The 19,862-nt window shown below is 32.8% G+C and overlaps 2 protein-coding genes across 3 annotated transcripts in view; both read right to left on the bottom strand.

The window, feature by feature from the left end:
• Positions 1-18,440, bottom strand: part of LOC145307694 (monocarboxylate transporter 10-like) — a 33,286-nt gene extending 14,846 nt beyond the window's left edge. Inside the window, exons 1-9 of one of the 2 annotated variants that reach the window (XM_080150192.1) lie at positions 18,365-18,440; positions 17,541-17,607; positions 15,195-15,283; positions 14,664-14,710; positions 12,652-12,726; positions 12,359-12,441; positions 11,886-11,951; positions 3,207-3,329; positions 2,185-2,270 (exon numbers count right to left, since the gene is read on the bottom strand). In XM_080150192.1, coding sequence (XP_080006318.1) covers positions 2,185-2,270; positions 3,207-3,329; positions 11,886-11,951; positions 12,359-12,441; positions 12,652-12,726; positions 14,664-14,710; positions 15,195-15,283; positions 17,541-17,607; positions 18,365-18,432 — 704 coding nt within the window. In that variant the 5' untranslated portion in view covers positions 18,433-18,440. Of the gene's footprint in view, positions 1-2,184; positions 2,271-3,206; positions 3,330-11,885; positions 11,952-12,358; positions 12,442-12,651; positions 12,727-14,663; positions 14,711-15,194; positions 15,284-17,540; positions 17,608-18,357 lie in introns of both variants that reach the window. The other variant, XM_080150193.1, reaches the window with a different exon arrangement.
• Positions 4,340-8,378, bottom strand: LOC145307354 (methylcrotonoyl-CoA carboxylase subunit alpha, mitochondrial-like). The gene is made up of 6 exons (XM_080149734.1): positions 8,028-8,378; positions 7,670-7,800; positions 6,641-6,724; positions 5,624-5,695; positions 5,098-5,273; positions 4,340-4,484 (listed from the first exon to the last, which is right to left on the bottom strand). The coding sequence occupies exons 2-5, from the start codon at positions 7,754-7,756 to the stop codon at positions 5,130-5,132; spliced, it is 387 nt and encodes a 128-aa protein (XP_080005860.1). The 5' UTR covers positions 7,757-7,800; positions 8,028-8,378; the 3' UTR covers positions 4,340-4,484; positions 5,098-5,129.
• Positions 18,441-19,862: the final 1,422 nt, after the last annotated feature.

Below are 19,862 nucleotides of genomic sequence, written 5' to 3'. Positions count from 1 at the left end.
ACTTTGTCCGGGTGCTACTTTGTCTGGAGGCTACTTTATCCGAGGCTACTTTGTCCAAGATCCATAGAAGCACTTTCTGAAATCAGCTGATCTTTGTTTACATACAGTCAATTGACATCTGACTTCGAATGACTTCGAATAAGCTGAATTTTAATGATTATAAATATGTTTTTTTTTTATAAACAGTTTAATTATCTATCTTTATGATTTTAAGGATTGTTTGTTTTAATTATAACTGACTTGCAATATTTTCAGCATCCTTAAATCATTCTTTTAGAAAAACCTAATGTTTAATTATTCGCTAATAAACAAATTAAAACGTGGCTAAATAATGATATTTTTGGTCACTTTATTATTATCTATAATACAAAGTAAACCCCGAACAAACATATTATGCAAATCTGAATTTTCAAAATAGCAGCTTTATTATTCATTTAGGATGATTTTACAATAAATATGAAATGTAGATGCCTCTTTTGGTTACAAAATTCCACTGTTATTTTTTAATTAATCAGCACCAATAAAGCACAAGATCTCAAAAACAGCATTTGGGGGTAATACTGGTGAACAAACATATTATGCAAATCCAAAACAAAGCAACAAAAAAAAGGTTTTTTGGCACTTTTCTCCTCTTTTAAAGATTGATTATGATAAAATAATATTTTTTTAAGGGATTTATGCATTAATTATTATGAAATATAGTATAAGGTAGAAATTAATGATTTTTCTAAATAAGAAATGATTGAAAAAAAATAAATTCGATCCCTATCACTTTAGAGGACAGCTGCTGAACCCCCAGTCTTATGGATGAACCTAAATACATGTTAAAGATAAAAATTACCCTGAAAAGTATACAAAAATGTTTTTTTTATGTGTTAAAAAAATTCATTTTAAAATCTTGATTTTGAGGATGATGACCTTTCAGATGCTCCTGTTGGTGGTGATGGTGAGCCAAATGTTATCTAAGTACATGCCCATTACAACAACTTGTCTATTAACCTATGTACCATTTTTTGTAGTCATAGCAGCCTTCAATGGAGCCTTCCGACAAGAAATATAACCATCTTCTAAAAACTACAGTATTCACCTTATGAATTGAAGTGAATAAAATTGCAATTCTTTTCTTTTTTAATAATGCCGGGCTGAAGGATGCTATAACTACAAAAATTGGATCATAGTTTAATATATAAGTTGTCATCATGGACATGCACTTTGATAACATTTGGCTCACCATCACCACCAATAGGGGCATGTTAAAGGTCATCATCCTCAAAATCAAGATTTTAAAATAGATTTTTTCAACACACCAAAAAACATTTTTGTATAATATTCAGGGTAATTTTTATCTTTAACATGTATTTAGGTTCATCCATAAGACTGGGGGTTCAGCAGCTGTCCTCTAAAGTGATAGGGATCGAATTTATTTTTTTAAACATTTCTTATTTAGAAAAATCATTAAATTCTACCTTATACTATATTTCATAATAATTAATGCATAAATCCCTTAAAAAAATATTATTTTATCATAATCAATCTTTAAAAGAGGAGAAAAGTGCCAAAAAACCTTTTTTTGTTGCTTTGTTTTGGATTTGCATAATATGTTTGTTCACCAGTATTACCCCCAAATGCTGTTTTTGAGATCTTGTGCTTTATTGGTGCTGATTAATTAAAAAATAACAGTGGAATTTTGTAACGAAAAGAGGCATCTAAATTTCATATTTATTGTAAAATCATCCTAAATGAATAATAAAGCTGCTATTTTGAAAACTCAGATTTGCATAATATGTTTGTTCGGGGTTTAGAATGATGTCTGTTTGTTTGTAGCGAAGGATCTCGCTAACCGCTGAACCGTTCGGGTTCTCATTTACAGGGTAGCTGTTCATAGGTCCCGGGAAGGTTTATAACTATTTTCTTGGGGGGTGGGACACTCCCAACCCCCCCAAAAAATGAAAATTCCCCCCCCCTCAAAAAATTTTCTTTTTAAAAATAAAAATAAAAAAAAATGGGGTCGACTACCCCCCCCCCAAAAAAAAAATTCCCCTACCCCTAAAAATTTTTTTAAAAATTTTTCTTTTAAATCTAAAATACGAAAAATTGGTTTGATTAAACCTCTTGGGGCAAAGCCCCTAGAGGCTAGGGGCGAAGCCGCTAGTTTAAATAAAAGTATGTAAATTATTTGTGCACCTTGCTGGTAGGACAGGTATAAAGGTGCAGGCACACAGGATCAGAACACAGGTCAGCGCAGTAAACATTATCAAACATGGCATCAACTAGAATATCAACATACAGTAATAATACAGACAGGCAGACATAAAGACAGACAGAAAAAAATGAAAGACAGGCAGACAGATAGACTTGCAGAAAAACAAACAGAGAGACAGAAAGACAGACAGAAATACAAGCAGACAGAAAGACAGATAGAAAGTTCAACAGACAGAAAGACAGATAGAAAGTTCTACAGACAGAAAGACAGATAGAAAGTTCTACAGACAGAAAGACAGATAGAAAGTTCAACAGACAGAAAGACAGATAGAAAGTTCTACAGACAGAAAGACAGAAAGAAAGACAGATAGAAAGTTCAACAGACAGATAGACTAGTAGCTATATTTTCCTGAAAAGCCTAATCAGTTTAGTGGTTACTAATTTTAAGCTCAAGACAGACAGCCAGAGAGAAAGATATTATACTATTTGTATCTTATAAAAGGATCTCTGTATGTGTGTGTGTGTCTGTATGTACCAAAGTAACATGCTAACCACTGAACCGTTATGGTTCTCATTTACAGTACAGTTTCTCATATGTCCTGGGAAGGTTAATAACTAATTTAAGGGGGGTACCAACACCCTCCGTAGAGAAATAGTCTCTTGAATAACCCCTCCTTCCCTACTTTTTTATCTAAAATTTAAAGAAGAGTGGGTTGACTCCCCCCTTCATGGGTAACTAGAGGCTTCTAGTGGCGTGGAATGGTAAAGAAATTCGACCCTGTGCTTGTATTGATTATTTTCATGGAGTTTGGTCTGCGTGCAATGGAACAAATTTAGCGGCATTATGTGCGCTAATCCTAAAATTCTTTAAAATTAGCTAAAATAAGAAAAGTACCCAAAATCCAAAAAAAACAAGAAAATTGATTTTAGATCTATTGTCCCATCCCAATATCCCTGGCAATTACTAAACTGAAATCGAACCCCGATGAGGTAAACAAAATTACCCCGTGATTGGACAGAATGTGCTGGTTGATGAATGAGAATGAGATGGTGGCCACTGAGCTGCCCGCCGTCACGATACCGTTCGCCAGCCCCAGCCGCCGCCGAAAATAGTGGCCCAAAATTGTCTGAAAAAATGGACAATAAATTTATGTTTATCCCTAATGATAGTGAAATAAGGATGACAACATCCATAAAAGCGAAGCTTTGAAACCGTAGGACAAAAGGGCATTAACACTTATATGGTGTCAGAACTGAATAATCAGAATATAAATGTTCAACAGTCGAAGCAAAATTGTAAGTAAATTTGTTGAAAAATTGCTTGATGCGGGATAATGTTTAAGGACATACTTACATTTTTAGGACTAGATTGTAGAGTTGCTTTGCTTTTAATATTATACTTCGTTGTCTCAGGAATCAGTATACCAAAAATCAGATCAATCGGATAATATGTTAAAATTTGTTGTTAAAAAGTAAAAAAAATCAATATGTTGATAATGGACGTACGAAAATCTTGTAACGATTATTGAGTTGCTACGCTTTCTAAATTGTACCTAACTACTACAGGGATCACCATGCAAAATTTGAAGTCGATAGGACAATTCTAACGTGCCTAAATTAATGGAAAAAGCTCTTCCCCAGGACGGAATTAATACCATAAAAAAACCTAGTTTTTACCACTTTTATGGTAAAATTTTACCAGCCTATACGATTTAAAAGGTGGTAAAATTTTACCGTAATCGTGGTAAAAACACTTTTGGTGGTACTCTGTGACGCTTTTTACCAGCGATTTTTACCACAATTATCGGTAAAATTTTACCAGATTTCCGGTAAAATATTACCATTTTAGGACGCAAATTTATACCAGATTTTGACCAATTTTTACCACTTTTTTGGTAAAATTTACCGCAAATTTCTGGTAGATTTTACCGAAAAAGTGGTAAAACTGTTCAACACCTGGTAATATTTTTGCCCTAAACTGGTAAAATTTTACCAGAAATAGGGTAAATATGGTAAAAATTTACCAATAATTGTGGTAAAAACGGGTGGTAAAAATCACGAGAAAGTGGTAAAAAACGACCTTAATTATAGAAAAACATCGCTTGTAGGTATAAATCGCAAAAATAAAAAAAAATTGTTTTCATTTTTATCTTTATTGATTGAAACAACACTTAAACATATTTTTCTTGATTCTACTGCTCTGGCCGCGAAAACTGTTGCGCAACCTCCTGGATTTGCTGGGCACCGGCCCCATTCGACCTCGTATTGCACTGATATTCAACCTGGAATAAAATTGCTCATTAGTTAATTAGATAATTACAGGGATATAAAGGGATAAGACAATGGCTGATAAATTGATGTTCATCTCTAATGATGATACACATCGTTACCCCTTCTGTAGATTACAATAAGTGATTGAAATGTTAGGACACTCAACTTAATGAACCAACCAATAAAAAATCAATAAAAGTACCCAAGGTTGTTAGGCCAAAGAATAAGAAAATGTTATTTGAAAACTTTGGGGGCTAGTGTAATTTACAGCCCAATGTCCCATCCCTCCCTACTAAATATCTAATCTATAATACAAAGTAGAACGATGTCTGTCCGTCCGTCCGTCCGTCCGTCCGTCCGTCCGTCCGTCCGTCCGTCCGTCCCAAAGATAAAGCCTATACTCGCTGTTTACGCAAATGTGTCAGAACTTCCCCCCCCCCCTTACTCTCACACCTAAATTTTTTTCTTTTGAAAGCAAAAATAAAAGTGTGTAGGTTCGACTCCCCCTCTCCCCCCTCATTCATTTCCTACAGGCATCTTGACACGTGGCAAAAAAATCAGCAAACTTATCTAACTAAACATCTTTGAAAACGCAGAACGAGAAAAAATAAAGGGAAAGCTTACCTGGAAAACATAAGCAGTAACAACATCCCTGGCTAACAAGAACATGCTGTGTCCATACTACTCGGCATCATAACAGGGAACCCGATCTTGTCTGCCTCCGCCTTCAAGGTGTCCAGGCTCTGGTCCTCTCCGTGGTAACCGTGGATTACAGGTACGTTAGCGGCTTCCATGATCATCTAAAAAACAGGTTAAATATTAGAAAAATTGTAACGATAGACTTCTTTTAAATACACAGTTGCTTTTCCTAGAGCCTACTTGTGTTTCGTCTTAAAAGAGGATGGTTGGAGGGTTTTTACCAATGAAAATATTCGAGGTCATTTTTCCAAGAAGCGGTGTCATACCCCCCCCCCCCCCCCCGCCAAAAAAACAGCATAAACATTCCCTGAAAATTATGGAAGACCAGAAGATTGAGATCGTACAGGACAAATGAACAGACATCCTGTTACTCCGGTATAGTATAGAGTGTTATTTTTTTCTACTTGAAATCAACCAAAATAAGTTCCTGAGTAGCTACTCTATCATTTACCTTAGATGTAGACTTGATACCCATATCTCTAATGGCAGTGGACGGTGGACCAACAAATATAACTCCTTTCTCCTGATAAAAAAAAAAAATTTAAATTAAAAGGTAGGTATCATTCTTATTAATATAATATTACATTCTTGAAATTAACCAGAAAAAAACGTAAGCAGTACAGTGGCGTGCACAGGGTTTTTACGGGAAGGGATGTAATCTTAGAGGTTTTTAAAAAACGGGGGGGGGGGGAATCTACATAATTTTAATTTTAAGGGGTGTGTTGTCAACCCCATTCCTCACACTAATGACCGTGGACAAGATAATGAACGAAATATACATATATAAATCCCCAAATATATTGAACAAAACAACACCTTAGATTAGTTCAGACACTGCTAGTTTGAATGAACCAATCAAGATTTAAAGTTGTGAGCTAACGTGTTTATAAAACTTTGGGTACCAGTATAACTTCCAGTCTAATATCCACTCCCTCCCTGCAGTCAAATGGAAAATATTACCTGCCCATCCAGGGATATAAAATACACGTGGATATTATTAATGACATATCATGGAAATTTGTTGTCATGAATTTAGGTTCCTAACATGGACTTCATATATTGGTCAGATCGTTTACCCAGAAGGAGGTAAGGGGGTGTTGTAAGGGAGGAATAAGGGTGTATCTTTATTTTAGCCCGCTGTGAGTACCGCTTTATTAGAGTACATGAAAAACTGGTGTAACATCCAGGTAATAATATATCCATTTACCCAAGAATCTTAAGGGATAAGACAATGGTCGACAAATTGATGTACTGTACATGTACAACCCCATTGATGATACACAAAATTTCCCCTTACATAGATTACCTTTTGTGGTTGATACGTTTGGACACTCAACTTAATGTGCCAACCAATCAGGGATCACTTAATCCCCAAAGTTGTTAAGCCAACGAATAAGAATACGTTATTATAAAAGTTTGGGGACACGTGTAGTTAACAGCCCATTGTCCCCTCCCTCCCTGCATTTACCTGGCAAAGATTAGCAAACTCGACATTCTCGGAGAGAAATCCATAGCCAGGATGTACAGCATCGGAGCCGGTTTCTGCCGCAACCTAAGATAATACAGTGTATGGTCAATAGTAACTAAGCCCCTAGAGGCCTCTAGGGGCACTTGAGTTAGTGGTGAGTTGAAATAGATCCCAACATTTTTTTATTTTAGTTTCAATAGAAAAAGTAAAAAAAATCCATCTTAAGGCTTAAATATGATCAGAAAATAGAATAAAACCAACTCAGGACCTATGTGATGCCTACCTAAAATAGAGAACCCAATCGGATCAGTAGTTATTTAGAAAAAAAGTCTTACTGCTTTATATAATAGGATGATGCATATAAGAGTTATTCTAAATCTTAATAGGTAGATTCTTCCAAGTTTCAATTTAAATTATCAATCACACCATTAAGCAAAAAACAACACCCATTTTTTTTGCAATGTGAAAGGTGTGGGGAGGGGGGGGGGGGGCTGGGAAAGAGCCGACCCACTACCTTGAATTTTAATTTTTCAAAGTTTTTAAAAAATAAAATTTTTGGGGTAATTTTTCTTAGGCCTATAAAAAAATCCATGTATAAATTAAAACCTTTCCGAGACATACAATAAGCTTCAATGTAGAGGAGAGACGTGTACGTACGCTAGATATTTCGCTACAAACGAAGACAAACAAACATCCTGTTACTTTTATTTAAGGATTATTTTAATCAATCAATTCTTGTAATGTCCATCTAAAACTAATACCTAACAGTATAATGTCAGAGATATAAAGGGATAAGACAAAACAATGGTCGATAAATTGATGTAAATCCTCAATGATGATTAACAAAATTACCCCTTGGATTAATATTAGTGGTTGAAACGTTCGAACACTCAACCTATTGAGCTAACCAATCAAAATTCACTAAAGTCCTGATGTCGAAAGTTGTAAACCAACGAAAATGTAAACGTAATTATAAAACTTTTGGCACTAGTTTAATAAACAGTATCTCCTCTCTCCGGTATAATATACCTTTAAAATAGTATCTCCCCTGAGATAGCTCTGTTGTGAGGCAGCTGGACTAATTCTAACAGCTTCGTCCGCCATGGCTACATGCATAGAGTTTCTGTCGCTGTCACTGTAAACTGCCACAGTTTTAATACCTATAATAAATTTTGACTAAAACACAATAAAATGTAGGTAACAAAGGAAGGGTTGGGGCGGAGGTGCCACTTTAGGAAACAAATAAAAATCGTCGGAAAAAGCCGTTTTTTAAGCAAACAAAAGCGCGTTTTGCTCTATCTGTGAGATATTATGAATAAGATAATGTTAAGATTTGATATTAAGATGAGAAAAATTTACGTTCACAGTCCCTTTAAAGACACAATACCTGTAATAATAATACCCTGGCCTTTCTCATTATAAGCCTAGGCAGAGCCATGCTGGTGAGTGATGCTAGCCCAAGCGTGGACCGTGGTGAACTGTACTTCTAACGCCAATACCTAATTACAGGGTTACGAAAGTTTAAATTGATGTTTTTTTTTTTAATGTTAATATTAACTGTAATATAGTTTTGTAATGACATATAAAATATATATTCGATAGAATATAAAAAAATATAGTGCATTCAATATTAAAAAAAAATATTTAAATATATATATAGTTGTTAACCATATAGAATCTATTTCCGGCCGGGTTCTTAAAAGATATTGCCGCGTTTTTTCGACATTTTTTACGCTATGAATAACAAGCGCGACATTCGCGAAATCTAAAAGAGTATACAATGATTTATTTAATTATTTCGCTTTTGATGGTACGGCCTTCATAGAAAAAAAAAGATTATCTTCAATCCATTTTTGCTGCATATTAATTAATGCATCTTTTTAGAGCTGTGTTAGACATTAGAAAAATTGCTAAAAAAATAATTTAAAATTCAGTATTTTTATGTTATATACTCTGTTTGAAATTCTATCGTCAACGTTCAATCAATTAATGTCTAAAAAACGCCGAAAAAATGTGGCATTCATCTTTTAAAAACCCATCTCGGTGGTATTTCCGGTTGGCAAAGACAACATAAATATAGAAATCATGAAACATTGTTGTTCCACAATTTTGCCACATTTTTAAACATCTTGCTTAAAAAAAATCTTCCAAACAAATTGAAAATTCTACAAATTTAAATATTTAGAGAAAATTGAGTAGTAATTTACTTCTTGATTCAAAATATTTGATTAAATTGAATCAAAACTAATAATTATTTTTGGCACTCTATATTCAAATAATCATAAGCTTAACAATAGCGCATGCGTGCACAGAGGTGCCATAAATTTCAAAACTTAAAAATATAAGTTTTGTAGCGAAATTACTCTATAATTCGAAATCTCTGTCTTTCTTTTAGAAACATTCAGGGGAATATACGAAAGCTTATATTTATATTAAAGATGAAAAATCGATAAATTCAAATGCACACGGCACATCTGCGTAAATACACAGACCTGGATTTTTTTTCTTTTAATTTTAATTCGTATGAAGCTAGCTCAAATAAGTAAATATTAAATTTGATATATTTTTGACGATGCGGGAGGATGTTTTAAAAGAAATGATGAAATAATTTTCAAGGTTTTAAAAAAAAGTTAGCTTCTTTTATGCGAAAAAATTCAATAAAAAGTAAAAATTTTTACCAAAAAGTTGGTCAAATTTTACCAAGTTTTTTTTTTTGTTAAAGTCCAAAAATCTGGACTTAGCCTAAAAATTTACCTTGTCAATTTTTACCAAAAAGTTGGTCAAATTTTACCAAGTTTTTTTTTTGGCAAAGTCCAAAAATCTGGACTTAGCCTAAAAATTTACCTTGTCAATTTTTACCAAAAAGTTGGTCAAATTTTACCATGTTTTTTTTTTTGGCAAAGTCCAAAAATCTGGACTTAGCCTAAAAAAATACCTTGTCAAATTTTACTAACTTTTTGGTAAAAATTGACCAAATTGCGTTTTTTTGTCTAAGTCCGAAAATTCGGACTTAACCTGAAAAATAGAGTTGTAAAATTGACCACATTTTTGGTAAAACTTCCAAAAGTGGTAAAATTAAAAAAAAAAAAAAAATTTAAATTTAGGCTTCATTGTATAGAAGTCATTATTTTAAAGTACTACAACTGATTATGAAGAGCTGTTTTTTATTTAAAACACAAAAAACGGGTTTTTTTGTTTCGTCAAATTTTACAAAAAAAATGGTAAAATTTGACTAATTTTTTGGCTAAAATTTTTGCTGGTAAAATTTACCACGAAACTGGTATATTTTACCAGGTTGACCAGCTTTACCACTTTTCTGGTAAAACGACTGTTTTTTTCTGGTATTTCGTAGAACCTGGGTCGTTACGGACGGACGGACCGACCCTAATTATAGAAAAGCTTCGCTTTTAAAAATTGCCCTTTTTGTAAATCAAAATTATCGTCTGGAAAGTTTAATCACCACTAGTTTAGTACCCAAAGTTTTTGAGCCTAATGAATAGGATAACGAGGTTATAATACTTTGGGTACCAGTGTAATTTACTGTCCGATGTCCCCTTTCTCCGTAATCTCTGTTTATTCCCATTTATGGTAAACAAAATTACCCATTTTGTAAATTAAAATCATCGGAAAAGTTTCATGGAAAGTTTGAAAGTACCCAAAGTTTTTTAACCTATGAATGGGATAACAAGTTTATAATACTTTGGGCACTACTGTAATTCAAGGTCCGATGTTATCCCCAATGATGGTAAACAAAATTTCACTTTCGGTAGAGAAATGTTTAGAGACCCAATGTATTAAAGCTCAAGAATACTTCAACGAGGTTATTATACTTTGGGCATTTTGTCTTTGTCTCTTTAATTCTATGTCTCTCTGTCTTTCTATCGGTTTGTTTTTCTGTCCGTCTTTCTGTCTTTTATTCTGTTTTTCTATCTTTCTGTCTAGCTGGCTGTCTGTCTGTCTGTCTGTCTTGTCTGGTTCTCTGTCTTCCTTTCTGTCAGTCTGTCTCGCTCTTTGTCTGTAAGTGTGTATGTCTGTTTATCTTTCTGTCTGTCTCTCTGTCTGTCTCTCTGTCTGTCTTTCTGTCTGTCTGTCTTTCTGTCTGTCTGCCTGGCTTCCTGCCTGTTTCTCTGTCTATCTGTTTTTCTTGCTCTCTTTCATTATGTTTGTCTGTCTTCTGTCTTGCAGTCTGTCTGTCTGTTTGTCTATCTGGCTTTCTTACTGATCTCTGTCTGTCTGTCTTTAACTCTGTCTGTCATTCTGTCTGTCTTTCTCTCTGACTTAATATTATCTTTCTGTCTTTCTTTCTGTGTATCTGTCCGTCTTTCTGTCTTTTATTCTGTCTATCTATTTTTCTGTATTGCTTTCTGTCTATCTTGTATGGTTCTCTATCTTTCTTTCTTTTTTATATGACTTTCTCTCTGTCTTTTATGCTGTCTTTCTATCTTTCTCTCTGTCTTTCTGTCCGCCTGTCTATCTAACTGCATCTCTGTCTTTCAACTGTCTTTCTGTCAGTCTGTCTCTCTGTTTGTATGTATCTTTGTCTTTCTGGCTTTTATTCTGTCTTTCTTATTTTCTGACTGTCTTTCTATCTTTCTGTCTAGCTGTCTGTCTGTCTTTCTTTCTGTCATCGCTGTTTGTCTGTATGTGTTTTTGTTTGTTTATCTTATTGTCTGTCTTTCTGTCTGTCTCTCAGTCTGTCTTTCTGGCTTCCTGCCTGTTTCTCTGTCTTTCTGTTCTTCTGGCTCACTTTCTTTATGTCTGTCTGTCTTCTGTCTTGCGGAATGTCTGTCTGTTTGTCTATCTGGCTTTCTTACTGATCTCTGTCTGTCTGTCTTTAACTCTGTCTGTCATTCTGCCTGTCTTTCTCTCTGACTTAATATTATCTTTCTGTCTTTTATTCTGTCTATCTATTTTTCTGTATTGCTGTCTGTCTATCTTGTCTGGTTCTCTGTCTTTTTTTCTTTCTTTCATTCTATCTTTCTTTTTATATGTCTTTCTCTCTCTCTTTTATGCTGTCTTTCTATCTATCTTTTTCTCTTTATTTCTGTCTATCTGTCTGTATCTCTGTCTTTCTGTCAGTCTGTCTCTCTGTTTGTATGTATCTTTGTCTTTCTGGCTTTTATTCTGTCTTTCTTATTTTCTGTCTGTCTTTCTATCTTTCTGTCTAGCTGTCTGTCTGTCTTTCTTTCTGTCAGTCTGTCTGTCTTTCTGTTTGTTTATCTTTCTGTCTGTCTGTTGAGCTTACCAGAGAGGGTGAGTATACCAAGGAAGAACCAGTTCCAAACATTAATCCATACGTAAAATATAAAACCTGAAAAAATAATATTTTTAAAACAAATCTTTTCCACGTTTTGGGTGGTGTGTCCGTCCTTACGTCCGTCTATCCATTCGTCTGCAACAGATAGTTAGACGTTATTGTGGTAATGTATTCAGATACGGTAGGGAGAATTCGTGTTCAATTATGTTGCTTTCACAACATATTGTCTTAAATTCTCCAATCAATATGAAATCACGAAACCTCCTCATAGTTGCGTTAGAAGGGGCAGAGGTTAAACGAATTTTACACTGGTCTTTAAATATTTGCCAATAGAGTCGGAATTATCAATACAAGCAAGTCCAAAAAAACAAAACAATTTGCTAGCAGACGAAAAAGGTCCTCACTACTTGGGCCAAACAGTTGTCTGGATTATACATCTTAACTTATACATTTATCATTACCTCAATTTTATAGTAGAAAAAGGAAGATAGAGCCATGCCTACGGTTGCTATAACTCCGCCAATAATTGCTGTTCGTCGTAATCCTTAACAGAATAATGTCAGACTTAATTGATTTATTGGAGAAAAAACACGAAACCTTTCTCATTTAGCTTTATAATTTTTTAGTGTTTATATTTTGTAGACTGACAGACTGATAGACAGGTATACAGATATACAGAGAGACAGAAGGATAGAAAGAAAGACGTACAGACAGACATAAACAATGATAGAGTAGCTATGCTCCTCTTTATTACCTATTTTGTCAGCAATGATCCCAACCATGGCAGAAAGGAAAAATGTTGACCCTATCGTCAGAGACCCCACCAGGGCTGAAAATTAAACCGGTGCTTTCACACAAAGTACCCTCAAGAGCACTGATACCTTATTATTATTTGATTCTTTATTTGTCTTTCTCGTATTCATTCGAATCCGGTGGATAGGAACCGGTTCTCATCCATACGAAAAAACTATGTCTAGCATCGTATTATATCCAGTTTTCTACGAATATAGAAATGTACAATCATAAGATTAAAACTAGTTTTTTTTGCCGGTGCCTTCGGCACCACGGGGCTAAAAAAACTAGTTTTAATCTTATAATTGTACATTCTATATCCGCGGAAAGCCGTTTATAATACGATACGAGAAATAACTATTATCATTTACTTACAAAAATTACATTTAAAGCATAACAATATTAATTTAAAACTCATTCAAAATATTCAAGTTGGATAAAATTTGTTTATGTACACATATATAAAAGAATATTATTTCAAAATTACATTGGTTAATTAAAATAAGATTTTCACATACTGTGACAGTCAATTTTAAGTCTTCAAAAAGTAATAGTGGATCACATTTAAGATGTGATTGGCATACTGAGTAAAGAAGGGAGAGGAAGGGACAGTTTTATTAAGAGCAGAATGCTCTAACACTGTTAGGTACAAGGGTCGCCAGAGGATACCCCTCCCCTAGCTATTCTAAACTGAAATTTAGGGATCGAGGCAGATTTTTCCTTTGTTTGTTTTTAAATGTAGGTCAGGTTAAGTTAGAGCCTACTGCAGAGGTTGATTCTTAAAAAACTTTTTGGCTCACTGCAACACTAAAATTAGTGAGGCTCCATAAAAAATTTTGTTAAAAATCCTCCAAAATCGCATAGAAAATCCATAAAATTTAAATAAAATCTTATGTTAATAACCCTTTTATGATTTTATTTAATTTTTGCAGATTTTTTATGCAAATTTTGACAACAATTTTTAGCGAGCCTTACTAATTTTAGTGAGGCAGTGAGCCAAAAAGTTTTTAGGAATCCACCGCAGAAAAATACCTCTCCTTTATTTCAAAGAAAGAGGGGGGGGGGAGATGGGTATTTGTGCTTAACAAGACACTTTGTATGAAAGCACCAACTAAGGAGAGAAAGAAATCAAATTGGATAGAGATTATATATATATTTTTGTAAAAAGAACTAAATAGGGTTTATTTATGTGTCTGTATGACTATCTTTCTGTCTGTCTATCTATTTGTCTATCTGTTAGTACATTGTATATCTGTCTTTTTTATTTGTCTATCTGTCTTTCCAATCTGTTTGTTTCTATCTATCTGTCTGTATATTTATTAATCTATTTATCTGTTTGTTTTCATATCTATATATATCTGTCTATTTGTCTATCTTTTTGTCTATCTTTTTGTCTATCTTTTTGTCTATCTATTTGTCTGTCTGTCTGTCTGTCTGTTTATCTATCTATCTATCTGTTTGTATATATATCTGTTTGTCTGTCTGTCTGTCTGTATGTGTGTCAGTCTTTCTGTCTGTCTGAATGTGTGTCTGCCTTTCTGATGTCTGTATGTGTGTCTGTCTTTCTGTCTGTCTGAGTGTGTGTCTGTCTTTCTGTCTGTCTGTATGTTTGTCTGTCTTTCTGTCCTTCTATATGCTTATTAATCTATTCATCTGTTTGTATTTATATCTGTCTGTCTATCTATATGTATGTCTTTTTTATTAGTCTATCTGTCTTTCAATCTGTTTATTTATCTGTCTATCTGTTTGTTATCTGTATGTCTGTATATTTGTCTGTGTATTTAAATCTCTATCTGTGTCTGTCTTTCTGTCTGTCTGAATGTGTGTCTGTCTTTCTGTCTGTCTATATGCTTATTAATCTATTCATCTGTTTGTATATCTATATTTTTATTTATCTGTCTGTCTATCTGTCTATCTATTTATCTGTCTGTCTGTCCATATGTCTGTCTGTCTGTCATTAATTACTGTACTTACAACATTTGAAGGCAGCATCCGTATCTCCATTTTCTTCTAAATCTTTCCTAGATAATAAAAGAATAAGCAAGGAAAGGAAAATTGACAACTTGTCTCTTTATTTTCATTTTTTTGGCTAGAATTACTATTACTAGAATTCAGGGATCTAAAGGGATAAGACAATGGTCGATAAATTGATGCACATCCGCAGTGGTGATATACAAAAATTACCCCTCTATAGATTACAGTGGTTGAAAAGTTTGGACACTGTGCTTAATTAACCAATCAAAAGTCCCCAATGCCAACAAATTAGAAACGTTATTACAAAACTTTGGGGACCAGTGTAATAAACAGTCCATTGTCCCCTGTTAATTGTTCCTTCCTGTTAAGTAGAATTACTATTAGTATATATTATATTTAATAAATACAGTCAAATCTTTATGGTAATTTTCATAAAAATCTTTATGCCAAAAGGCAATTTCATAAAAGATGCAGTAATGTGTATTCACACATTGTTTTCATACAGGCCATATAAGTATATATTTAACTGACCTAAGTTTGACAAACAGGATTCCAAATGTGTTTATAATTCCAAAAATAATTCCATTACAGAGAAAACAACTGAACAAAACTAACCAAGCCTAAAAATAAAATGAAACATGTCAAAAAATCTATTTCAAAAATCAACATGTTTATAGTAGACTTATGTATGTTTTATTAAAGATTTAAGAAGATGCTATGCTTTCTAAATTGTGCCTTACGACTTTAGAGTTGAGTTTTTGAAAGATGAATGCCGCTTTTTTTTGACATTTTTAGACATTGATTGATTGAACGAAGACGATAGGATTTCAACAGAGTATACAACTTAAGAATTCAAAATTTTAAAATTATTATTTTAGCCATTTGTATAATGTCTAATACAGCTCTAAAAAGATGCATTAATTAATATGCAGCAAAAATGGATTGAAGATAATTTGTTTTTCTTCTATGAAGGCCGAACCAACAAAGGCGAAATAATTAAATAAAAAGTTGTATACTCTGTTTAAATTTCGCGAATTGAAAAAACATGGCATTCATCTTTCAAAAACCCATCTCAGGAATTTTCATTCAAATTTAAAGGAAGCCTGCAAGAAATACCACGCTTTAACTGCTGAAAGACTGCCACAAGTAGACCAAATACCCCAAATTTGAAGCCTTCAGCTTCTATAACAAAAAAGTTCTAGGCATTTTAAAATGACATTTTATGTACAATGAAAATTTTGAAAGAATTGCAATGCTCATGTTGAAAACTTTGAAATTAAACTACGTAGCCTAGAAACAAAATTATAAGCTTATTTTTGTCCTAAATTTAGGTTTCCAGTAACTAATTATATTTTTAAAATAAAAATACCCATTATTATAGTCAAAATCAGTAAAAAAAATTAAGTTTAACTTGTATTGTACCGAGTGTACTGCAGCCAATCAGAAGGCTGAATCAGCTTAACAACCAATCACAGCTAAGATTGTATTAGTTTCCCCCTTTGTTTCCGCTATGATTTTCGTTTAAAAATGCAATTTTAATCGAATTTTTTTCATAGATTTTGACTATGAAATGTGGTGTTTTTATTGTAAAAATGTAATCAGTTACGGGTAATCTAAGTTTCTGACAAAGATAAGGTTATAATTTTGTGTCTAGGCGACGTAATTTAATATTGTTTTTTCTTTTATAAGCATTGGAAATCTTTCAAAAACTTCATTGTACATAAAATGCTATTTTGAAATGCCTAGAACTTTTTTGTTATTAAAACTGAAGCCTTTAAATTTGGGGTATTGGGTCTATTTGTGGCAGTCTTTCAGCAGTTAAAGCGTGGTATTTCTTGCAGGCGTCCTTTAATGTCTAAATATTAAAATTCTCTCATACCCAATAGACTATAAAAGTTTTAAAGATTTTTAATCAATATAATAGATTTGAAATCTGCATAAAATTTTAAGGATTTTTTATAAAATTCGTTTTTTATATAATTCTTTATTTAAAGGCGCAAATACGATTTAGGTTAATAAATTTTGACCAATAGGATAGCTGGATTGGAAACTACCTACGCTCTTATTGGTTGAATGATGTACGTCACTTAAGCTTCTCCAATCAGAGCGCAGATAGTTTTCAATCCACCAATCACAGATCTCAAAATTATTTAACTTAATTTGTATTTGCGCCTTTAAATAAAGAATTATATAAAAAACTAATTTTTAAAAAAATCCTTAAAATTTTATGCAGATTTCAAATCTATTATATTGATTAAAAATCTTTAAAACTTTTATAGTCTAATACCCAAGGATGAATCAATATAAAATACATCCCTAGAAACACATAGAGAAACAAGGATGACAACATCCATAAAACTGAAACGGTAGTACAAACGGACATTAACATTTGTATAGTGTCAGAACTGAATAATCATAATATAAATGTATAAAAGTCGAAGCAAAATTGTAAGTAAATTTGTTGAAAAACTGCTTTATACAGGATAAAGTTTATGGACATACTTACATTTTTAGGACTTGATTATAGAGTTGCTTCGCTTATAACATTATACTTTGTTGTCCCAGGAATCAATATACCAAAAATCAGAAATAAAAATTTGTCGTTAAAAAAGTAAAAAAAATCAACATGTTTAAAATGGACTTACGGACATTTTTGTTATGATTATAGAGTTGCTACGCTTTCTGAATCATACCTGACTACTAAAGGAATCACCATGCAAATTTGAAATCGATAGGACAATTTTAACATGCCTACATTAACAAAAAAAAGCTATCCGTTACTGACGGAAGTACGGGCGGACGGACCGACCCTAATTATAGATAAGCTTTGCCTTTAAAAAATGGGTCTCCAAGGATGAATTAATATAAACTACTAACCCAAGGACCCCCATCAGGAGGTATTATTTCTTCCTCTCTTTTTGTATTTTCTTCGGGCACTCTGTTGATTCAATTTTAAACCAGCACAGAACTGAGGTGGATTTTTAAAAAAAAATTGCCCCACTAATCGCTTATTTTCGTGAATATTTTCGTGAAATATTTCGTGAAATATTTTCGTGAAAAATCCACCAAAATCACATTAAAAATCTACAAAAATTAAACAAAATCATAGAAGGGTTATTAACATAAGATTTTATTTAATTTTTGTAGATTTTTTATGTGATTTTGGAGAATTTTTCACGGAAACAATTTTTCCTACTAAGAATCCACCTCTGGTTTTAATCCAGGGGACATGAATCGGATTTGGAATATAGTTATTGAATGCATCGTATTATAGAAAGCTTTCTGGGGATATTAAAATGAAAAAGTAAAAGATTACATTTTTAAAGATAATAATACTCAATTTCTGTTAAAGGTAAGTGGGATAATATAACAATACGTTTCATTTACTCAAAAAAAACAAGGATGACAACATCCATAAGTAGCGAAGCTCCAAAATTATGGATGGACATCCAAAAGAAATTTATAGTAGTGTCATAAAAATAAACATTAAACTTGATAATATAAATCATGAAACCTTTTATATCATTTATAATAAAATATGTAGAATGTAAATTTATTAAATCCCTAAAAATTCAAGATAGTTGGCTGAACCAACTATCTTGAATAAGAGCCAAGAAAATCATGTTTTCTCCTAAATGTTTCAGATGGACATTTCAAATTATAACGTAGCCAACAGTTTACTGTTTTAAAATTTCCTGTTGTTTTCAGATTTAACTATCAGTGCATTTTGCTCAGCGGCTGCTTCTAGAGGCGTGTGACGTTCTCCCATTTTTATACTGTTTTTTTATATGCTCTTAAATCCAGGGAAAAGACAGTAGCCGATAAATTGATGTACATCATCAATCAAAATTTAGTACTTAGGCAGGGGACATTGGGCTGTGATTTACACTGAGAAAGAGATAAAGAGAAATATAGAGAGAGACAGAGAGAGAGAGAGAAAGAGGGGTAGATAGAGAGAGAGAGACAGAGAGAGAACGAAAGAGAAAAAGAGAGAGAGAGAAAGAAAGAAAGATGGAGATAGTGAAAAAGTTTAAGAGCAATCCTTAGGAATATTACAAATTTTCTAAATCTGTCAAAAATTTCACATTTTTATTGAAAAATCTGAAAAAGCTATGGTTAGTTTTTTTTAGTATCGAAGCTATTACATGACTAAGTGAAGTCAGTCCGTTTGAATTAATTCCATAGGCCCGTTTATAAAAGTTAATTGTTTTAATATCTAATAAACCATTCTAATCGGCCATCAGTTATATATATACACATATCTAGAGGGATAGGACAATGGCCGATAATTATTGTTTGGAACGTTCGGACAATCAACTTACTGAACCAACCAATCAAAATTAAACAACGAATAATGAATGTTACAAAAAATCTTTGGAGACTTGTGTAATAGTAAAAATCTTCCATTTTTTGTAAAAAAAATCTTCTAAATATTCTAGAACTTGTAATAATCTGGTTATTGCAGGTAATTTGAATTTTCATTGGTTGGTTTCAAACTAGTAGTGTTGGGACTACTTTTTTAACCATTTATTTCAATCTACAAAAGAGTTTATTTTGTTATCATCATTGGAGATGTACATCTAATTTTTGTTCATTGTCTTATCTCTTAAGATACCTGGGTTGCATATACTATTATCCTTAAATGTACGCATTATATGATAGACAGCTTTCCGCTGATATTAAAATTAGAAATTATAAAATTAATTCAAGTTTCGTTAGTTATAAGGGACTGAAGGCCAGGGTTAACAAAACTGGCATAATTAATAACTATCATAATTTATATTTTTTAATATTCATGGAAAATTATCTAAAATACGATACGATACATGTTTTTTTAGTATGGCTTAGAAACTGTTCTTTCCAAGCGGTTATCAATCGAAGCCATGTTGCAATTAAAATTAAAAATTTGGTTCCGTTTTTACACGGAGCATAGACATCCATGGTGGGGTTAAAAAGGGGGTTTTATCCTGCCCCCAAAACCTTTAAAATCCCTCATTTGACCCCATAAAATAAAAAGCTTGGACGTCCCTTTTAGAAAGATTATTAAATGTTTTCATTGGAGTATTTTGTTGAAGTTGAAAAAATGGATTTATTATTACTTGGATCTTACACAAAAAGTATTTTAATAAAGTAAAACATGTAGTGGGCTAAAATAACGATTTCCCCCTTTCACCCCCGTTACCCCATCCCCATCCCTTC

Source organism: Acartia tonsa, chromosome 15 (assembly GCF_053477335.1).
Source record: "Acartia tonsa isolate MP-2025a chromosome 15, ASM5347733v1, whole genome shotgun sequence".
Classification (NCBI taxonomy): domain Eukaryota; kingdom Metazoa; phylum Arthropoda; class Copepoda; order Calanoida; family Acartiidae; genus Acartia; species Acartia tonsa.
Note: the sequence above shows the minus strand (reverse complement) of the source record. Positions and strands in the feature narration are given on the sequence as shown.

What these genes read in the sequence shown, in the direction of transcription:
- LOC145307354 (XM_080149734.1), bottom strand. Translation starts at nt 7,756, where the DNA reads ATGCATGTAGCCATGGCGGACGAAGCTGTTAGAATTAGTCCAGCTGCC. An exon ending in GGGGAGATACTATTTTAAAG is followed by an intron (nt 6,725 to 7,669) that starts GTATATTATACC and finishes GTATTATCTTAG; the next exon opens with GTTGCGGCAGAAACCGGCTC. An exon ending in GTATCAAGTCTACATCTAAG is followed by an intron (nt 5,274 to 5,623) that starts GTAAATGATAGA and finishes CCTGTTTTTTAG; the next exon opens with ATGATCATGGAAGCCGCTAA.